General features: G+C 45.2%; 1 protein-coding gene across 4 annotated transcripts; it reads right to left on the reverse strand.

The window, feature by feature from the left end:
- Positions 1 to 114: 114 nt before the first annotated feature.
- On the reverse strand, positions 115 to 17,084 carry brd8b (bromodomain containing 8b). 4 transcript variants are annotated; one of them, XM_030111083.1, is made up of 20 exons: positions 17,023 to 17,084; positions 15,100 to 15,196; positions 14,558 to 14,627; positions 14,395 to 14,444; positions 14,181 to 14,303; positions 14,020 to 14,100; positions 13,838 to 13,902; positions 13,224 to 13,390; positions 12,941 to 13,132; positions 12,512 to 12,605; positions 12,139 to 12,281; positions 9,761 to 10,223; positions 9,621 to 9,658; positions 9,322 to 9,521; positions 9,140 to 9,232; positions 8,992 to 9,060; positions 8,617 to 8,902; positions 4,445 to 4,489; positions 1,286 to 1,360; positions 115 to 1,166 (listed from the first exon to the last, which is right to left on the reverse strand). In XM_030111083.1, exons 1-19 carry the CDS (start codon positions 17,039 to 17,041, stop codon positions 1,301 to 1,303), a joined length of 2,355 nt encoding a protein of 784 aa, XP_029966943.1. In that variant the 5' UTR covers positions 17,042 to 17,084; the 3' UTR covers positions 115 to 1,166; positions 1,286 to 1,300. The 4 variants fall into 4 exon arrangements, with proteins under 4 accessions (XP_029966943.1, XP_029966933.1, XP_029966959.1 ...); XM_030111073.1 differs by having other exon boundaries at positions 115 to 1,169; XM_030111099.1 differs by lacking the exon at positions 4,445 to 4,489.
- Between the last annotated feature and the right edge of the window lie 3,991 nt (positions 17,085 to 21,075).

Here is a 21,075-nt window from a genome sequence, read left to right on the forward strand (position 1 = left end):
ACAAACTGAAATAATGTGTGCTAGTTAACCTCAATTCATGTTAGTCCAATATTACAATTCTGAAAAAAAAAAAAAAAAAATTCTGGAGTTCCACGGAAGCGGGTTTTAACCTACTGTAGGTTCAGATACAATCTTTATTTAACAAATGTACAACAGAACACATGTACACGTATCAGCTACCCAAACACAAACTACACGACCCGTCTCAGGTACAAAACGGTGATTTTGTCCTCCCATCTAACACCCAATACAAACACGTCTCTGATGCCATTTACATAGCACTGCACTCACTGGCTACATCCTAAGTGGCGCGTTGGGGGCGGCGGTGTGATGAAGTGTGTGTACCCTGTTTGAGCCCATTAGTGGACGCTTGTGTTTTACATCACAGCCATCTCACACGGCAGGTGATTTCAGACCGCTCGCTGGATTCAGGGGGCAACAATCAATTTAGAATCATTTCTCCACCATGAGAAAATGTGACATTTAACTCGCGTTAAGGTGATTCATCAAACTAACATTAGGTGACAGAGGGATGCGGTTAGAAAAGGCGGCTCAGTCTCTTGGTGGCTTCCAGGACACACGACGTGAAAAATGAGCAGGCGAACACAGTGGTACGTAACTAAAGACATAGTTTACCGTGATGAAGCCAATCTCAACTGTGTGTCATGTTTAATTTTAACTGTAGCATCCTTGTCTTTAATTTAAGGCCTGGAGCTTAAAAAGAAAGATTGAAATGTGAAGTGTGTGTGTGAGAGTTAACGGTCTGAAACATACACTGCTGTGTGTTGGCTGAGAGATTTAATCAATGTGATCATTTATTACTGAATGATGTGAAGCACCATTTGAATTTGTGAACGGGGCAAATCAATTCAAACCATGAAATGCTTAGAGACAACCTTGTTCTTAACATTTCAGCTGCGATCAGACGATTCCGTTTCCTTTGTGCATTCTGCTGTGTAGTGTTGTTCAGTCTGTACAGTTTGGTGCAACACACAGTCGACAGGACAATCAATGACCTTGAACGGACGCAACGGTGACGCGGCATGAATGTTAAACTTGACCCTGTCCTTTGTCATGAGATCTGGAACAGACGTTTTGCTGGTGAAAATCCTCCTCCTCTCGTTCCACAGAGTCCTGAGCAGAGACGCGCTGACCTGCTGCTCCGCCTGCTGGAAACACATTTGGGTAAAGTCGACGTGCAGCGAATTCCCATGACGCTGCACGTTGACTTTTGATGCAGCTCTTGCTCATACGCTCACATATCCCCACACACACACACACACACCTCTGCTCTTATTGTCTATTTCTTCATTTTGAGGTCGGCCTCCATGGCACTACGGCGACCCCTGGTGCCTCCGTCCTGCAGCAGAGAGAGGAAGAGAGAGACACGGACAGAGAGACTGAGCATGGGAGTGTCGGGGTCAAAGGTCATCTGGACAGGGTGCAGGGAGGCCCTGTGGCGGGGCCTCCTCGTCTGACTGAGCTCCGCACAAAAACACAGCACAGTCGGCCTCAGAGGGCTCCGTCCCCCGAATGAAGAACAGAAACGAAGGAACTCAAGAGAACAATGGCGACCAAAAGAACGGGGGGCTTCAAAAAGAAAGGAAGGAGAAATGAAATTAGAACATGCAGAGACAAAGACAACCGCACGTGAACAGGGGGGAAAGAAAAGAAGAAGAAGAAACAAAACAGGAAACCGGCATGGGGTCATTAACCGAAGGTCGACGGAAGCTTGGGTGATGACAGGTTACTGGAGCCTGAGTGTGTGTGTGTGTGTGTGTGTGTGTGTGTGTGTGTGTGTGTGTGTGTGTGTACAGAAGTTCAAGGGTGTGTGGTCAGAGATGTACTGGAGTGTGTGTGAGAGAGAAGGTGTGAGAGGGAGGTAGAGAGAGAAGGTGCAGTACAGCTGTGTACGGAGGGGTCTTTCAGCTTGCCATCACACCGGCAGCAGAGCCGGACTGACTGGACGCCTGCTCTCCGGAAACCAAGAAACCAAAAGGAATGACGGCGACCAGCACCTTTCACTTATCTTAGCAGACCTGGTGCAGAGGTCTGCAAGCAGGAACATGTTTTTCACCAGATAAAATCTCTGGAGCCATTTAGCTATGTGACCTCTTCTACCTTCTTTTAGCAATTTCAGCTATTTTAACCCTTTCTTTAGCAGTGGCTGTTTTTTTTTTTAAACTTTCAACATGATTGTTGCTTCTTTCCACTTATGAAACATTCAGATGAAGCAGCACTGAAAGACGAGTCTGTCCATGTCGAACCAAACCATTTTTAACATTCATCAGTTGAAGCGACTGGTAGTGTGCGAAACATCTGAAAGGAATACTCCGAAGATTTTGGACCCACGCCCTATCCCGATCATTTACAAGTGAGATAAGCTCATAAATACCTTTTTTTGTGTCCGTTAGTCCAGTTCCTGGCTCCCAGCTGTTAGCATCGTAGTTAGCTTAGCTCAACTACGGCAGGTGAAGTGGAGACAGAGCCAGACTGAGAAAGTGGACAAAATACTCCTTCCAGTGGTCCAGGGGACGGCGTATTAGCACATGAAGTAAATCCGAATGGTTATACAACTTTTTAAAAGACGTGTTTTCTTTTCAATCCCTTAAAATAATGTTTTGATCCACACAGACCTGCGCATGCGCAGTGCTCCGCGGAAGGATATACCGGAGCACAGCAGTAGAAGCATAGACTCAGCCGCTGTGCGCCTGGTATATCCTTCCGCAGCGCACTATGCTTGTGCAGATCTGTGTCAAAACGCTATTTTAAGGGATTGAAAAGAAAACACGTCTTTTAAAAAGTTTTATAACCATTCGGATTTACTTCATGTGCTAATACGCCGTCCCCTGGACCACTGGAAGGAGGACTTTGTCCACTTTCTCAGTCTGGCTCTGTCTCCTCTTCACCTGCCGTAGTTGAGCTAAGCTAACTACGATGCTAACAGCTGTTAGCCAGGCACTGGAGGAATGGACACAAAAAAGGTATTTATGAGCTTATCTCACTCTGTAAATGATAGGGATAGGGCGTGGGTCCAAAATCTTCGGAGTATTCTTTTAAGCTTCATGGAGCCACTGGAGGGGACAACTGGACAGCAGATAGTCCAGAGACACAGGCTGCAGACCCCTGCATCCTGTGCATTTCGATTCTTCAGCACAATTAATATCTTTCAACACTCATTAGGTTTTATAGCGGTTTTACAAAAACCGACAATGCACTCATGAAATGAAGGGTAGTAGTAATTACTAATATTAAGATTTAGTAGCTTTAGAAGTTTCCAGCACCAGCCTGATACAAGCTTCTTCCACTGTGATGTGTTAAAGCCACAGCTCTGGAAATGTCTGCGTTGTTAAACGCCCGTCGATCCGCTCGTTTTATTATATGCAATTCTTCTAAAACTGTTGTTAAAAAAACCGGCTCCGTACGAATCGAAACGCCGACTGCGGGCCGCCATCTTGGAATATTGCGTCATCAGGACGGAGCATGCGCAGAACAACCAGGATGAAGTCGCGCCTAATTAGCATAAAATTCCGCTTCTAAAGTACAATAAACCTGCCGATCTGTTTGGATTTACACTCAACTTTCAGGCGTTTACATGGTTATTTTTAGGCTATCAGGCTTTATTCGGATTTTTAGAGGAATAAAAAGTCCCATGTAAATTCAGCTGTTCCTGCATGTCGTTTTCCACCCTCACACACTTTCATTACATTTCTTCAGAGCTCGACCTCTCACAGGCATAAGAAAAGAAACTTCAAAATAACATCACAAAATTAAAACTCATCTATTTTTTTTTTAATTCTCATTGACATTTTTCTTCCTCACAAATAACCGTCTGCAGGATTAAAAACGAGTTTTAAAAATAGGAAACAGACTTTCCTTATTGAGGTTGAGTTGTATCGACACGCTTCACATGAGATATCACATTCACCCACACACACGCACACACACACGGCTGACATGCTTGCAAACCAATTGGGATTCAATATCCTGCTGAAACACACTCAAACCGCCAACCTTGGGATTAGAAGATGACTGTACCAACTGAGCCACAGCTGCAACAGAAAAATAACATTCAGGTCGTATAATCGCTGAAATCGATTCGCTAATTAAGTCACTGTCAAGGTGTAGATAACTGGATCTCACATACATTTCAATCTGCATTTTGTTCCACTATATGAAAATGTTGCAGTACATTTAATCAATAAATGACTATTATTTCTGACCAGTCCCTGCAAATTACTTAAGTCCTCACTTCTTGGTTTTATTTCCCTGAAGGCCACGGATGAAATGAGGAGAGAGAGAAGAGAGAGTGGAAGATTACAGTCATGGACAGATGTGTACTGTGTGTGTCAGTGTGTGTGTGTGTGTGCATGTGCGTTGAGACAAGCGTGTGCAGAGCGTGGCCCGGTTCTTGTGGGATCGAAGCGAGGACCTGAATACTTACAAAGAGAGAGAGAAGGAAAGCAGGAGAGGCCATTGGGACACTGTCCTGTAGGAGGACAAACATCGGAGTGAGAAAGAGAAAGAGAAGGCACACGAGCGTGAGAAAGCAAGTTTCATACAAGTCGGGAGCCGAGGGCACAGCATGGACACCTGCACATCACATCGAAGCCACCGGTGTACACACACACACACACACACACACTCCAATAGCCAGATAGGAAACAGTGAGCGACAGAAGAGTTTAGGAAACAGGGACTTGGAGAAGAAACAGGAGTCTTTATGACCTTTCGCTTTTCACTGGTTTCCTTTTCGTCAATCAAATTAAAGAAAGTCAGCTTTGACAGTCTCCACCTCAATTGTTTCATATATTTGTGCTATTACTGGTCACACCTATTCTGTAAAGAAAAGCGCAGAAATTTATGCACAAATGACCATTTCAAGGATGATGCTGTTTTTTTTCTCCTAATCAGACGACTGACTCATCAGAAGTGCAACGAGCAGCAAAGAATCCCAAGTTCTGAGTTTATAAAATGAGGAGGCAGACATCACGCCGGTGGGAAGAGGGGGGGCGGAAAAAAAGACGAAAGAAAAAGAAATCAGACAGGAGGACAGAAGGGAGCAGACGACATGAGTCAGAGACAGACGGCAGTCGGTGAGGAGCTGCGGCGAGCATGCAGGAGGCGAACCAGCTGGCAGGTTAAAACTCAGAGCTCTTCCACGGAAACAGACGCTGTGGCATGTGTGTGTGTGTGTGTGTGTGTGTGTAATGCTCATGTGAATCCAAGGAGAGAGAGACAGAGGAAAAAAAAAAGACATCTGCACTCCATGACAAAGCTCATTGTGTCCTGATTGCAATTAGTGGCAACCTGCTGGACACACACACACACACACACACACACACACGACTGTAGCATCACTCAGAAAACACACTTCACCATCTGAGGTGTGCCGGATTATCGTCTCTGGATGCAGAAGAGAGCAGAGTCCCTTGTTGTGAACACAGAGGGATCAACAGAACTTGGATCCACTTTGGATCCACGGTCCTCAGCCAGCAGTCCCACAGTATCACACACAACACACACACACTTATCACTGGATCAATCAGATGATGCAGCAAAAAACTAGGCAGAGGCCTGGAAGCGATACTTCAACATTTTGGCGAATTGGCCCATTTAGCGCAATTCCTTAGTCATTTCGAACAGCATACTTACTTTTTTTGTGAGGACGAGCTGTTGTTTATTCAGACGCGAGTCGAGGAAGGTTTTCGGGACGGACACAATGGAAGTGAATGGTATTTTTGGTTCCCCCTCGTCAAACTCATCAAATACACAATCCAACAACCCCAAAACACTTTGGTGGACACGTTATAATCCGCACATTCACTACGCTGTGGAACACCAACAAATAATATTGTAGCGTTACGACATTGAAGCAAATACTGGGAACTACTTTTTCTTTTGAAATCACTACGCCCAGACGCCATGTTTAGTAAGTAGTTCCGTCTGAGCAATCTTCGCATAAACAACTCAATCTGGTCATTTGGCAATAATTTTTCATAGCATAATGAATGTGCGGATTATAACGTGTCCACCAAAGTGTTTTGGGGTTGTTGGATTGTGTATTTGATGAGTTTGACGAGGGGAACAAAAATACCATCCACTTCCATTGTGTCCGTCCCGAAAACCTTCCCCGAGTCGCCTCTGAATAAACAACAGCTCGCCCTCACAAAAAACAGTAAGTATGCTGTTCGAAATGACTAAGGAATTGCGCTAAATGGGCCAATTTGCCAAAATGTTGAAGTATCCCTTGAAAGTGACCATGCTGAGTTCTTAACTGCTGACAATAACATGTCTCTGTCTTCCTCTGACCAGGGCCCTGAGCTACGGGGCGGGATTCACATCAATCTCCACCATCTTTGCAATACTTGATCAGTGGAAGTACCAAACATTCGATCAACCAGGTAATTCAACACAAAGTGTTCCAATTTTGCTGAGAGGGGCGTCTGCAGCATTGAACCAATGGGAAACATGGAGAAACCCTGCAGAGCAGCCGACTGCTCCCATGGAGGAACAGTTACTCTTCAAAAACAAGAAGAATTCAAACATCATCCAGGACAAAAACAACAGTCACCACAGCAAAGAGAAGGAAAAAATGCTCAATAAACAGAATTCATAAACAGACAGCATGGTGATCACTTATTTTCACATTTACAGCACAGACCTTCGGGGCAGAGCTTCTCAGTGTTCTTTAGCTTATCTTCTTCACTGAGGCTGAGCTCTGCATGCCGGCACGCTTTGTGTTGGAATATTAATTCCTCACCGCGACAACATGAGTCGTGCTTTTCATAAATTTGTGTTTCTGCAGTTCTGCCACGTGTGACCATTATTATTCACTTCAAACAGAACCACAGCGGAGCTAAACGAACCTGGAAATCAGTGACAAGGCTTTATTTCTTAAACTGTCTCTGTAAAACCCATCTGATGAAAATCTGGTCCTTTCGTACAGGATGTCACTGAGTTCATCCAAAGGTTCACATCTGCATGGATCCCTAAAAACTCCTTCTCTCCAAGGCGCTCCTTTCAAGACCCATACACCAATCACAATCTTCTAAGAATGAGCACGTCATTTTCAAGAGATCTGATTGGTCAGGAGGCGGAACATAACTTGATCTGGAGCAGGTAATGGTTTACCCCGGTAAGAAGGGAACCAGTGTCGTAGGGCAGAAAAGCCAGGCTTGAGCCATGACGTGACCTTGGTAAGAGAAAAAGCTCAGCAGGAATTCCCAAACAATCCTCCTTCCCTCAGCCAGACTGCCTGGATGTGTTATGAATGGACTTCTGGAGGTCATTAGGAAGTCTCTCTACTGGACTCCAGGCTGAACTCTAACGGGGAAACTCCCACGGGTGGATTTATGGAATCATTTGGTTGTAAATTTACTTCACTGAGCGACAGCCACCCTCACACTGTCCTGCAGGATAAACTCAGGAATTCATTTCCCTCTCCAAACTTAACGGTCGTCCCGCAAAGCAACTCCAAAACAGCTGGTCCGAGGCTTTAAAATTTGATTTTGTTATGCAGTGCGCTGCATCTTTTCACCAAACAGTGTAATTTTTGCTTCGTCCGTCCAGTTCTTCAGTCGTGTACTGATGATTTTTTAATGAAAGCAGAGACTTTGTCCCTGGGGTTCAGGTGTGTGTGTGTGTGTGTGTGTGTGTGTAGAAGAGGAAACAGAGCAGAGCTGTTGACAGGTTCTGTAGTGTTTCTGAGTCTTCACCTCTCCTCTCAGCAGCCTGTCCTCTGGACTGGTGAAGGTCTCAAGTCTCCCAGATGACTTTTTGAAACCCGATCTGACATTCTGTGACTCAACATGACCATCAGACTTCATAGGTCACATGACAGCAACGCTTGGCTCACATCAGCAAATATTTCTTTTGAGAGATTTCATCAGAGTGATTCTGTGCCGATTCAAGCCACAGTGCATTCTCCACAGCGAACTTTTAACCTCAAAACGTCCTCATACGCAGCCAGCACACACTAGACTTTCAACAGGTTCTCTTATGCTTTGATTTTCCTCCAGATGAACAGAAGCCGACTCACTGTCACCGTTCCTAATCAAACTGCTCAGACTAACTGACAGCAAAGTCGTCTGCATATTATTCACTCATCCTCCAACATGTGACACCAGCATCATGTGATAAACCCGACTACACACCATCAGTTCTTTCAGATCACAACTCGACACACTTGAGTTAAACGTGCTCAAAACGCCTGTACGAACATCTCAACAGAAGGCGAATCCAGTGATAGTAATAAAAACAACCGACATGTTTCAACAGTTCTCAGAACTTCAGACATAAATTCTCCAGAACTGTACAAAAAGGAAAACACAGACACAACATCTGGGAATGTTTACCACCTGCAAAAGTTTGGAGCTAGGAAAGCCAAGCGCGCCGACACAAATCACTTTAATCCCACAGCGATCAAACCACTTCGGATCAAGTGAGGCAGATCTACTGCTGACCGTGTGACCGAACACGTTGAGAGAAAGAGCCCAAACTCAACGAAAGCCGCAGAATCAACACGTTTGGAGTGAATCCAGTGTTCACTCCCATAGCATCGACAATAAAAACAGCAGTCACTTCACGGTCACGCCCCCGCCGGGGCCAAACCCACCTTCTCGGCCGGCTCTCCCGGCTTGCGGCTCCCCTCCCTGCCGCGGAGGCTCTTGGCGGAGATGGCGCTCTCGGACGTCTGCATGATGAGCTGGGTGGCCAGGAACTGCTGCACGTGCTCCAGGACGTCCCGCTGCATCTCCAGCGCCATGTGGTACACGTCGTGGTCCGACGAGTTGTACATGACCGCGTTCTGGAACATCAGCATGATGTCGCGCTGGAACTCGGCCGTGGTTCGGATCACGCCGGACTCGATGTTCTTCTTTATGGCTGACAGGTCCATCGGTCTGGAGGGGGACGAGAAACAACACGCCTTTATAATCGACACAAAGAAGACTGAGGATGCGTCTCACTGTTGGACATTGTTTGATCTCACCTGTGGACGATGCTGTGGTACCCGGGAGCGATGTCATCTGACACGGGCTGCAAGAAGACACTGGCATATCTGGAGGACGGGGGCGGAGGGGAAACCCCCGTTAGAACCGTCCCTCACCCATTACGATGAGACACTGCGCGAGGCTCACCTGTGATTGGCTGCGGCTCGCCACACCAGCATTATGGCTTTTTTCCAGATCTTCTGCGCCTGGACAGTTTCCTGGTCCTCCCCACACGTGGAGCTAAAGCGGGGAGGAGAGACAGAGGAGGTCAGGGCAGAAGGGGAAAGACGAGGGGACCGTCCACAAGTCGGAGACGGCTGGACACTCACAGCTGGGAGGAGGAGGCCGGGCTGCTGGCCAGCGAGTCGGCCGTGTAGCGCTGCGAAGGCGGACCGTAGCCGTCCTCGCTCTCGCTGGCGGCGCGCTCCACCTCGGACAGGTACTGGCCCTCCCCCTCGACACACTCCTCCTTTATCTCCATCCCCTCCTCAGGGTCCGCCTCACTCCCCGCTTCCTCTTCCTTCACATCCTGCATTCAAACGCACAAAACGCAGAATAAGGAAACTGAGTTTTCTTCCTCTGCATCACGAGTTCTTTTCTTTTATGTGTAGACACACATCGGCGTTACCTTGGACTCTTTTCCAGACACTGAACTGTCCTCGGAGTCTGTGAACAAAGACGAGAAGACGCTTAGAAGATAACGAGATGAAGGACATTACTTCAGTCTGTGTGTGTGTGTGTGTGTGTGTGTGTGTGTGTGCTGCTCACCGAGGCAGGGTAGGTTTGGTTCCGGCTGGCTCCACTCCTCCCCTTCGGTCTTCACCGTGGCCTCGGCGGCCTCCTTCGTCGTGGCGCCCTCCTCCGTGACCTCGCTTCCCGCCGTGCCGTCGTCGGACGCCACGGACGACGTGACGTCACTCCCCGTCACCTCGGGCGCCTCGCCGTTTCCCTTCAGCCTCTCTTCTCCTTTAGAGTCCTGCTGACTCTGCGTCTCCAGGCCGGCCGGGGTCGGGGCCGGGGTCAGGGTCGGGGTCGGGGCCGACACTGCGGCCACATCCTGAGGTTCCTGAGCAGGGTCGGGGTCTGGGACGGAGGGCGTGGGCTCCGAGGCCTTCAGTTCCTGGGTCTCCCAGGGGCCCGGAAGAGTGTGACCCTCCGAGACGGCCTCCTCACACAGAGACAGCGCCGCTTCCACCGCGGCCGCATCCAAAGCCTCCACGGAGTCGTCGACCTGTCGCCACAGACAGACGTCACCAGAAATCCCACTCCGCTCTGAAACCTGACGCTCACGGACTCATGTTTGGACTGGAAATGTGTTCTGATTCACACGAAGCATAAATCGAACAACAACACAAATAATCTGAGCTTCAGACCAAAACATCTGCTCTGCTTCCACCAGTCATACTGAGGCTTTAGACTGAGAGAACAAATGGAAGGAATGCTGCTTCACACCGAGTCTCCATGTCGGTGTAGTTTCGGTTTTACTACAATGTAGTAAAAACACAAAACTGATGAACAAAGTTGATTTAAAGGCGGGGTATTATGCAAAATCCACTCTTTTGAGCTTTGTATACTGCTATAGTGTCATTTCCCCATTAAAAACACACATGGAGTTGCTTCCTGAACATTTCACACATATTTGAGCAATCCCTGAATCTCCCCCTGTCAGCCATGTTGAGCGCTGAAATGCTCGGTGCTGCACAGCTCCACCCATAATGTACAGCTCCACCCCATCTCTGACGTAGTCCGCACAGCTCCTCCTGCACAGCTCGCGCTAATACACCGCAAATAGCCGAGATGGACGCTCTGAGGGGGGCGAGTTGCTAAGGCGAGGAGATTGTTAAAGAGACAGGAACTCATTTCCAGTCATTCGGGCAGCCATGATGCAGAGGCAAATTTGATTTAAGTTGTTTTTGACACATACAGTTTTCACCATCCAACCTTGGGCAAAGCTGTTGCTTGAGTGTGCGGCAGACTGATACTAAAGGGCTAAAAAACACGTAATACCCCTCCTTTAACATCACTACACATGAATGAAACGTTACATCTTAACATGCTTTTGCACTGGACAGTATTCTGTTTGCAAACCAGTTAAAAGTTTTAAAACTTGTTTAAAACCTTTTTTCTCACACGTCTCTCTGCAATTAGTTAGATGAAGAAAAAAAAAAGACCAAGACTGAGTTTTGATGCTTTGGGAAGAGAGAATTTATCTTTCCAAATTTTTCAGGAGTAAGTCAATCGCCCCATGTGGAATATATCCAGATTTCACATTAACCATTTTTCTACTGTATTGCTTTAAGTTGACTTCATTTTGTCACATTCTTCTTTTTAATTTTTTTTCTTTGTATGGGTTCACCTATATCTATACCTATATCCAATAATAATAATGTTAATAATAATAATGCAGGGTTAGTAGAAGAACACATCTCCCACCTCATAGCTGTCTGGTTTACATTTGTCTTTAATGTGAGTTGTGCTTTCAGTTTGGGAAAAACAAACCCTTCCTCCTCTGTCACATTGATCCAGTAGGAATCAGAAGCTTTGTGGCGGATTACGATATATGAATGAATCATATGATGTGAGCATTTTCTTTTCCTGACATTAGAATCTTTTCTCCTCTTTCTTGAATACACACCAGTTAAAAAGCATCAGGATAATTCGGATCCTGCACATTGAGACCATTTCTTGGCTATATTTTCAAAGTGCTGTTAATCCAGGAACTTCTCCCTTCTTGTGTTTGAGCTCCCAGATCCTGTTTGTCATTACAGCCTGGAGGGAGACATTTTGTCTGACTGGAGGCTGAATCTCACCGGGCTGAAACGTCTGTGCTGTCAGGAAGTAATATTTAAAGCGTTTTCTTTTCTGAGCTGTAGAACAATAAATCCAACGCTCCCCAGTTTATGCTGTATTTGTCCCATGAGTGGACATTTTAGAGTCAAACCTGGGTTTGCAATATGTGAGGTTTATAAAGAATTAAGTTTTCATAAAAGAGGGGAAGAAATAGATAACGGTGCCCTGCTCCTCTCCCAGGAAGTAAATAAGTCAGAGAAGCTGTAGGTTTGTTGTGCAGCGGCTGAATGATTAGTTTCTTTCACACCACGGGAGGCGAACTGATGCGGATGATTTGACTCCCAGGATGCACCTACCTTCTCCTCGATGATGGCGATGATGTCTCCCACCGTCTCCAGGTCCAGCTCGTCTCCCATGTAGGACACGGCGACCAGGTCTTCCTCCACCAGGCCCGCCTCCTCAACCAGCTCCGCCTTAACAGCGGCCTCCGCGTCTCCTTCTGGAAACCGGACAGACGGCGGAACGTGAGGAACACAACAAAGTTCAACACAACTGCCGGACTCATACAGAGGGAGCACAACTCGTCCATCTCCGAAAACCAACAAATTTAACTGAACTGCACCAATTCGGTCAAGACGAGTGGACAAAATCAACAAAAAGACACAATACTAGATGTTTCAGAGCGCTGACTGGGAGTTTACAGACGGCGGCAGATGAAGCAGTCTTCACCTGTGATGATGTCGTGACCGGACGGTAAGGCTGCCGCTGCTGTGGCGGTCTGGACGCCGTTGGTTAGACTTCCGGCCGTGTCTCCGTCTGCGACCTGACGCCAAACAAATACAACTGACTGATTCAAGTGAGAGAGGAAAAACCATGAAGCTGATCAACGGCAAGATTAGACCTTTGAACCCATTGATGATCAATCATGAGTGACTGCATGTTTCAAAACTCGACCCATTACAGCTAAATTTGCACTTCTAAACTTTCTCAAGCAGACAAGTGTGCAGAGCATCGATAGGGTTTAAAATTTTCATTACAGAGAGAAAAAAAATGTATTGGATGGTTTGTTGTTTGTGTGAATGCTGCTTATTAGAAATGTTGATTTCCAGTAATTTCTCGTTTTTGGACCATTCCAGCCCGAGCTAAAGCGTGTCTTACCAGGCGAGGGCTGGCTGAGATGAGATTGCCTTTTTTCAGCAGTTCTGACAGGAGAGGCGAGGGCGGCGGCGTGGCTTTCTGTGTGAGGAGTCTCTTCTGCGGCGAGTCGTCGGCCAGAGCGGTGAGGCCCCCCTCTTTGGGCCCCGTTGCTGGAGGGTCTGCCGCTGGGAGGAACACTCCCACCCCGTGGGCCTGCCAAAAACCACGATCCTGATGTCAAATAACGCTGGGACTGGGAATGTTTCACCACGTGCCCAATAAGTGACGATAGAAGCGTTCTTACGACTGAGAGGGTGGTGGTGTCCTCCGAAGCGACACTTCCTGTGTCCATGGGCGGCGTGGATACTGAGGAGTCCGTCTGGGAGTCCATGGTGGGGGGGCTGGCGCCCAGCGGAGAGCGGACGGTCACACTGGGGAGACGCTTCGGTGTGTTTTTCACTGCCTGTCGAGCTGTGGTGGACAGAGAGGATCAGTGAATTAAACTACTTCAATTAAAAAGTATTGGTTCTCAATTATTTGTTTTTTTGGAGTTTTGCCACTGTGTGAGTGTGAGTGTGAGTGTGTGTGTGTGTGGAGCTAGCAGAAGAATAGTGCTGCACTGACACCAGTATCAGGTACTGGGTCTGATCCTGTGTGTGGACACCCGACACCTGAAGCTGGACATCAAGCTTATAAATAATCTGGTGCAAACGTGAAGCCGACTGCAAATTATGCATCAGAATCGTGCTTGACTGGAGACACAATCATACATTGAAGGGTTCTTTTTTTTAACTCAAAGTTTTAGCTTAGTTTGAATAATTTAGACAGTGTTTTATGGATTTGACACCCGGGCACATCAACAGAATTCCAACATCCAGAATGAATCTGAGTATTTCAACAGGGTGAGAGTGAGCCTACCTTGATATGCCGATTCTGTTGCTTTCCTCTTCTGCTCTGCTTCCTCCTCTTCCTGCTTCTTCTTTCTGGAATTAAAAAGAACTGGTATGAATTACAGCTGATGTTTGTACCATCATTCTCAGGCCTTCTTTGGAGACCAATCAATCAGAACGTCTTTACAGAAAAAGAGATGAGAGGCTTACAGTGTGATCTCGGCCCACAGCTCCTTCACCTGGGAGTCCATGTGACCCGTCTGGATCAGATCCACCTCCTTTTTCAACTTTCTGACAGGAAAACAGAGGACAGAGGATTGAAGCTCCTCAGTCTCAGTCCTCGGGGGGCTGGTTCTGGAGTGTTTTGGTACCTGTACTGCTCCTGAGTGTCTCGCAGTAGCTTTTTCAACTCTTCTATCCTCTCAGCGGTCAGCCTCCGAACGATGACGTCTTCGATGGTCTCAACTACCTCGCCCTTCTCGCCACGCTTGCGCCTGGAGAAACAGAGCATGCACACCCTAAGTTACCTCTGATTTATTTTCCTCCAGGCGTATTGATGTGCTTCTGTGCCATGATGATACTGACTTTGGTGCTTCTGTGGCTTCAAGAAGCTCAGAATATTGTGAGGCACAGTGCTGGGAAACAGAGAGGGGAAACTTGATTCTTATGTGGACTGAGAGACACTCCTTCTAATCAGTTACATTCTAAAGACCACGAAGAAAAAATGTAATAGAAGTAATGCTCTCACCTTCTGGGAAAACCAGTCAGGTGGACGGCCTTGCTCTGAAAAAGGCTTGATGGCTCTGCTTACGGATACCCTGCAAAAAAAAACACAGAACTCTGCAAAGTTTGGCTCAAGAACACAATCTGAGATCAACGTATGTGAAGGAGAAACAGGTTTGTGTGTTACTATCCATTAACATTAAAGCTTTCACCTGGCTTTGTGATTTAATCACATTTTAAGTCCAAACTAACTGATTATTTCAAAAGTGAAGACAAACATTAAGAACACACAATACTGACGATACACAGCTTTACTTCGCTGTGGACAGGTACGACAGGCACAACATCCAGATTTCTGGACAGCGAGAAGCTGCCTTTTATCTAAATATCTTCACTTCATGGCAAACAGGTTCAGCAGGCTTTTTCTCAATGGGATAAAAATTCAATTCTAGCTATGAAAGCCAAAAGCTTGTGTAACAGTAAAAAACTCGGCTTGTTTTGCCAAATGAATAGATTATAAAAGTAAAAGTTGATTTCGGAGTTGTTGGGATATTTATTTGTTTTTACCAGTTTTGGTCTCCACTCCTCATAACGGAGGAGGCCAGGCACAGTTTCTCCCTGACAGACCATGGTTCGGTCGGCCCCACGTTGAGAATCTTGTGTTCTTTGAAGTGAGGAGAAAAAAAGAAAAACACAAACATACAAACAGATTTTAACAATTCATTCAATTTCAAAGTGCATTTTACCAAGTGTAGGTTTGCAATGAACTGGATTCAATTCCAGATGACATTAGTCACACACACACACACACACACACACACACACACACACACACACACACACACACACACACACACACACACACACACACACACACACACACACACACACACACACACACACACACACCTCTTAGTCAAATTTAGAAGAAAAAAAAAAATCACTGAATAAAGACATATTTGGATTGTTTCTCCTACCATTACATTAATGGGGTGGAAAGAACACACATGGACCTCCTATTTGAGGGTCAAATTAATTCAATTTTCTTACTCGTTTTATCAGACAACCTAAATATCCGTACATCGCTTGACTGCATTCCTCCACATTACAATTCTCTCTGGATCACAGACGGAGACATATTTGCACACACTGACTGCCACCAGTCGACAGACAGCATGTGTTCAAAACTACTTTCCATCAACAATACAACTCCCAGGTCGCTGTGTGGAGCAGTGGTTTGCAAATGTAATTTCTCACAGGAAGAATGTCGTGGGTTGAAATACCAGCCAGGCCTTCCTGTGTGGAGTTTGCATGTTCTCCCTGTGTGTGCGTGAGTTTATTCTGGGTCCTTCCCTTTTTATTCCACAGTTCAAAATAACTTGTTTCATCTGTGATGGACTGGTGACCTTGCCCGTAGTAAGCTGGGACTGGCTCTAGCATCCCACAACTATGCATGAAGATGGATGGAATACAACTAGCAGAATGTGTTGTGTTTACACTTCAAGCCATAAAGATCAGAGTAGATCTCCTTCTCTGGGTTCAGTCTGGTGATAATTGTCCAACTTTTGCACATTCTGCCGATGATAAAACTGGGTGGCTGGATACACTGACAGAAGGACAGGCAGAGTAAGCAGTCTCACCTCTGCACCTGCATTAAAGATTTAATAAAGTGATTGGGTTCCCTTGTCAAGTCATGTTCAGGTTACCCTGAATGTATCAATATTGCATCCATCCACCCGCATGCTTTCTGTACCCCGAAGTAGATTTCAGGTAACGCTTTCCTAAATACAAGGTATGAGTAACTAAGAACAAGCTGTAACCAGCAAGCCTCTGGAAATTGCAATGTTTTGTAACGTGATAGTGAAATACAGAAGTAGCTTGGGGGATACCTATGGAAATGTGAAACTGTAGCAGTGTGTAGTTGCTCCGTGTAAACAATACGCAACCAAAACCAAACAATGACTTTCAGTGCTTTCCATCAGTGTTAGCGATCCAGTCTAGTCTCTCTCTCTCTCTCAGTTGCATCCCTTGTTTTAATTGTGTCTGGTTTCACGACAATGAAAAGTTGACATTTCTGCAGTCATGATGCAGTAAAACGTCAAAACACAAACAGCGGAGCAGCGCCGCTCCTCATTATTTACAACAGTTAGCGCGCCTCCGTTAGCGGTAGCGTTTTACAAATTAGCTCATATTTAGCGTCGAGAAAGTTCCTACAAACACTATCGCGTACAACACCAAGTTAATGCATTTCTGCTCCACATTTATTACAAATATGGCTATAACTCACACACGAGAAACAGATAATATACAAATAACAGTGCTAGCTTAGCGGCGTTGAGCGGGGGGAGAAATTCGGGAGACACACAGTTCCCTCAATGTATCGTTTTGTTTCTCATTACAACCAAACTGCGTGAAATAGTCTATCCCAAGTTTTTCCTTCACTAACATTTTCTTTCAGGCTATAGATAATGTTGAAAAAATAATACTTACTGCCAATGCCGCTTGCCATCGTTTTCGTGACACGGCCGTGGGATGAATTTCCGCCGGACGCGTTTCAGTGCTGCACACAGTACGCTGAACCCAGCGGAACTGGGGAAAACAAAAAAAAAAAAAAAACTCTAAATGCGCCGCATAAATTGCTTTGTTTGGAACAGCACCATAAAAAACACCAAAACGTGCGGAAAAATTCGGGAATTGTGTTCTATGACTCTTCTTAGCGTTGTGGTCGAAGATCAAAGAGAATTCCCCAAAACTGGGCATTTTTCCCCTGATGAGAAGCACTGAGATCATCCCCCAACAATTTAAAGTGTTGCCATTTTTGTCCTCTGTTCAGGTGTGCAAACTTCACTTAAATATCTTCTGTTGAATTTAAACTGCGAGCTATCAAGTTTGGTAAGAATTTCAGCCGTTTATGGAGTTTATAATGGGCGTGGAGATGCTTGAGTGGGAGAGTGGCAGAGTGTGAGAGACTCTATTTAAACTAAAATAAAAAAATAAAATTCTCTCCTCTCCACAGCCACATTTTTGGCTCAATCTTAGCAAACTACACAGAAACGTAGAGTCCTTGTGATTCTAAGAATGCGTTCATTTTTTCTCTATCCCATATGGTTCTCTCTCAAGCATTTGTGTGAGGAGAGTGCAGAATTTTCTTCCCATCTGCTCCAATGCAGAGAGATTTTCTCGTTGAAGTTCACACATTTTCACAAACTCGCTGTGGCTATATGGATAATCCCACAGACATGAAAATTTCAGGATGATTCCATGAAAGGCTTCTGACGCTCACAGTGAAAAAAAAAATCAATTTCACCTCTCAGTTCTCGAGAAACAACATCTCTTCAACCATACAAACCAGATGAATAACTACTGATTCACTGTCATGGCTGCCAAGTGCAGCTGGTCTCCATGACCAGCTCTGAGCTCACAGTGACTATGGAGGAGTTATTCAAACACACACACACACACACACACACACACACACACACACACACACACACACACACACACACACACACGCACACCAGCAGCAGGCACACAAAGTAAAAATTTCCCTGGAATTTTAGTTTTATCTTTTGGTGTTTATTTTTTCAAGAACTTCAGTGGGCGGGGCTAAACCTTCACTATTTCCAGGTTCTAGAGCCAATTATAGGTGATGCAGTGAGTGATGGTTGCCATGGAGACCACAGCTGATCAGATGACATCAAAGCTGGGGTGTTTTGCATGTTGCAAGAATCTCCAACAAAGAGTCACTCTACACTAGAGTCACAGCACAGCAGCAACTTATAGCACCAGTGTCCCAGATTAGTGTTTGCAGATACATATCTGTGTCAAAAACTGAACCTTGACGATATGTCACACACAAACTTTCCCGGAATCATTAACAGTGAAATGGCTCAGGTCATCTTCCTGACTTTAATGGATAATGCTGAATTTATGTACCAGAAATGTGAGTATGACAGGGCTATCAATAACTTCTCGTTAGCCCTGGATTTGAAGCCTGGAGACAAGCACTGCTTGTTGGGTCGATCCAGGTGTTACCGGATGGTGGGCAAGCTTCTGAAAGCTGTGAGCGATGCTAAAGCATCACTCAAAGAGGACAAGGCATTTGTTGATGGATTATTTCAGATGGGTGAGGTTTTGTTTGACATAGGAGAGTTAGAATATGCGCTGGTATTTTACCACAGAGGATATAAGCTGGAACCACGCAGAGAAGGGTTCAGAGTAGGTATTCAGAAAACTGAGATGGCTTTATATAATACTTTTGGAAGTACTTCCTCTGCAGCACCTGAGAATCAAGAGGACTTGTCAATGTCTGACTAAAATCATAAGAGGGTTGAACCACTGCCTCTGTTGATCCACAACCTGAACCCTGTTCAGACGAAGAAGAAACCATGTAAGAGTAAAAACAGACAGAAGGCAATCCAGTCAGCCGGAGGAGTTTCATGTGGACACGCGGTTTCTGAAAATATGATGAAAGATGAAGACTTATCAAAATCTAGGATGACAAATAGAAGAGCTGATCCAAGATGTTGTTCAGGGCTGCCTCAAATACGTTGACAGTTGCCGTGAATTCTGGGAGCAGTGGACCCCTTCACAAACGAAGGAGAGAAAAAAAGCCAACAAAAACCCTCCAAACTGGCTTGGTTTCTACCGGAATGCTTTAAAAATGTAGATGCAGAGCTGACATCCGGAAATGCAGAGGGTAGTAATAATGAAAATAATGAAAATGTCAGCTCGATAGATTAAAAAACGACAGGTAAGCAACTGACAATGAATCCATCCATGAGCATCATCGACTAAAAGATTCAGCGTAAATGAAACATTCCAGAACCAGTACCAGGTGGTAAATTCATTAAACAATAGAAGCCAGAGGAGGAATCGAAGACAAAGCAGACTAAACCGGGTATGTCAGGGGACATCACAAGAGAGGAGAATCAACACAATGATGTTTGAACCTAAACAATAGTTAACTTCATATTAAAAAAAAAAAAAAAATGAAAGAAAAAAAACTCCAGTGCATGAATTGCTCAGTTCAGAGTTCAGCTTTTTAACACATAACAACACCATTCAATCTCAAATAAATAGCAAAATAAAAAAATAAAAGTTCCAAATTCAGTTGTCATCTTCTCCATCTTTGCTGTTTATTTAAATTCCAGGTTTGATCAGTTCAGCGAGCTTTAGTCCAGTGAAATAATGTCACATCCAGTGCAGTGTCAAAGTGCTGGTGGGTTCAGTAAATCCAATAAACATTAAATAGTCAGATGTGGTGGATGAACAGTCCTGCCACACAGCCTTTAAACGAAGAGTAATCCCTTCAGCAGCCGGTCTTCTCCATCCTCTCCTTGGATGAGGACAGTATTTCACTCACTGGGGCGTCTTTCGTCAAGGAGAATCTAATTCCAGAGTCTCGGGTTTCAAAGTCCTAGCCTTTATAGAAACAAGACCATTACTACACAGAATCACAGAACTCCGTTCTCTATGGCCATAATGAGAAAGATAGTGATGAAGTTAATTATTTATAACGGCGTTTCCCAATTCGTCCAACACGTTTTTGACGTTTCCTTCTTCTTTCCTTCTGATTCAAATGATCTGCTCGTCATCAAGCTCAGGATGTGTCTGAAGAGGGAAACATCTACATACAACATGTTGGACGGGGAGGCCTGAGGGCCACAACTGGGAAACTCTGATTTATACATTTTAATCTTTTCACAAAATAGTTGTTTTCCTCAATGGGATATTTTTTTATCCCTTCTTACTACAACATAAATCCTTTTTAACTTTCATCAATGCACATTTAAACACTTTTAACTTCTGAAAATGACGTGTTTCAATTCATGAAGAGAATAACAGCACACACATGCACATCTGTCAGAACTGGCGAGGACCCAAAAGCAGACTTAATGCAGGCGAGTCCACTCAGGAGTCTTTATTTGCCAACTCTCCTTGTCTTTTTTTGGGTGGGGGGGTCTGGCTCCAAAAATCCAAGATGGCAGCCACCAATCTGGCATTATATTCTGAGAGCAGAAACCAACGGGTATATCATGGATGCTTCGACCATATTTAATAAACATTCTATGACTGAGATCTCATCTCCGAGCTCCCTGGAAGGAAGAAGTTACTCCTGTCGCGTCTGCATTCCCTCAGGTAGCCTCAGAGCCAAATCCAAGCAGAAATTCCCACTTTAACAATGAAACAAATAATGATGTACAATAACACAACAGGATGAAATGAACTCCTGGATTGTATCTGATTCACAGATATCAGCCTCCAAATTCAAGAAGTTACAAAAGATGAACACTAAACTTCAAAAGAAATTAAAAAAAAGCACTAAAACTGGATTAAGGTGCTGAGTGTGTGGATGTTCACATCAGCAGCTCAGCATCCTGACTGCTTGTGGAATGATGCGGTTTTGAGGTTCTGCTCCGGAAACGTTCGCCTGGTGGCAGCAGTTCAATGAGTTTATGAATGAAGTGTTGAGGAAACCCTGACAGAGTCCGCTCCATCGTCTGGACCACTGCCGCTACAAGGTGAGGAAACAAACCACTG

This window comes from Salarias fasciatus, chromosome 2, assembly GCF_902148845.1.
Source record: "Salarias fasciatus chromosome 2, fSalaFa1.1, whole genome shotgun sequence".
In the NCBI taxonomy this organism is placed as follows: Eukaryota; Metazoa; Chordata; class Actinopteri; order Blenniiformes; family Blenniidae; genus Salarias; species Salarias fasciatus.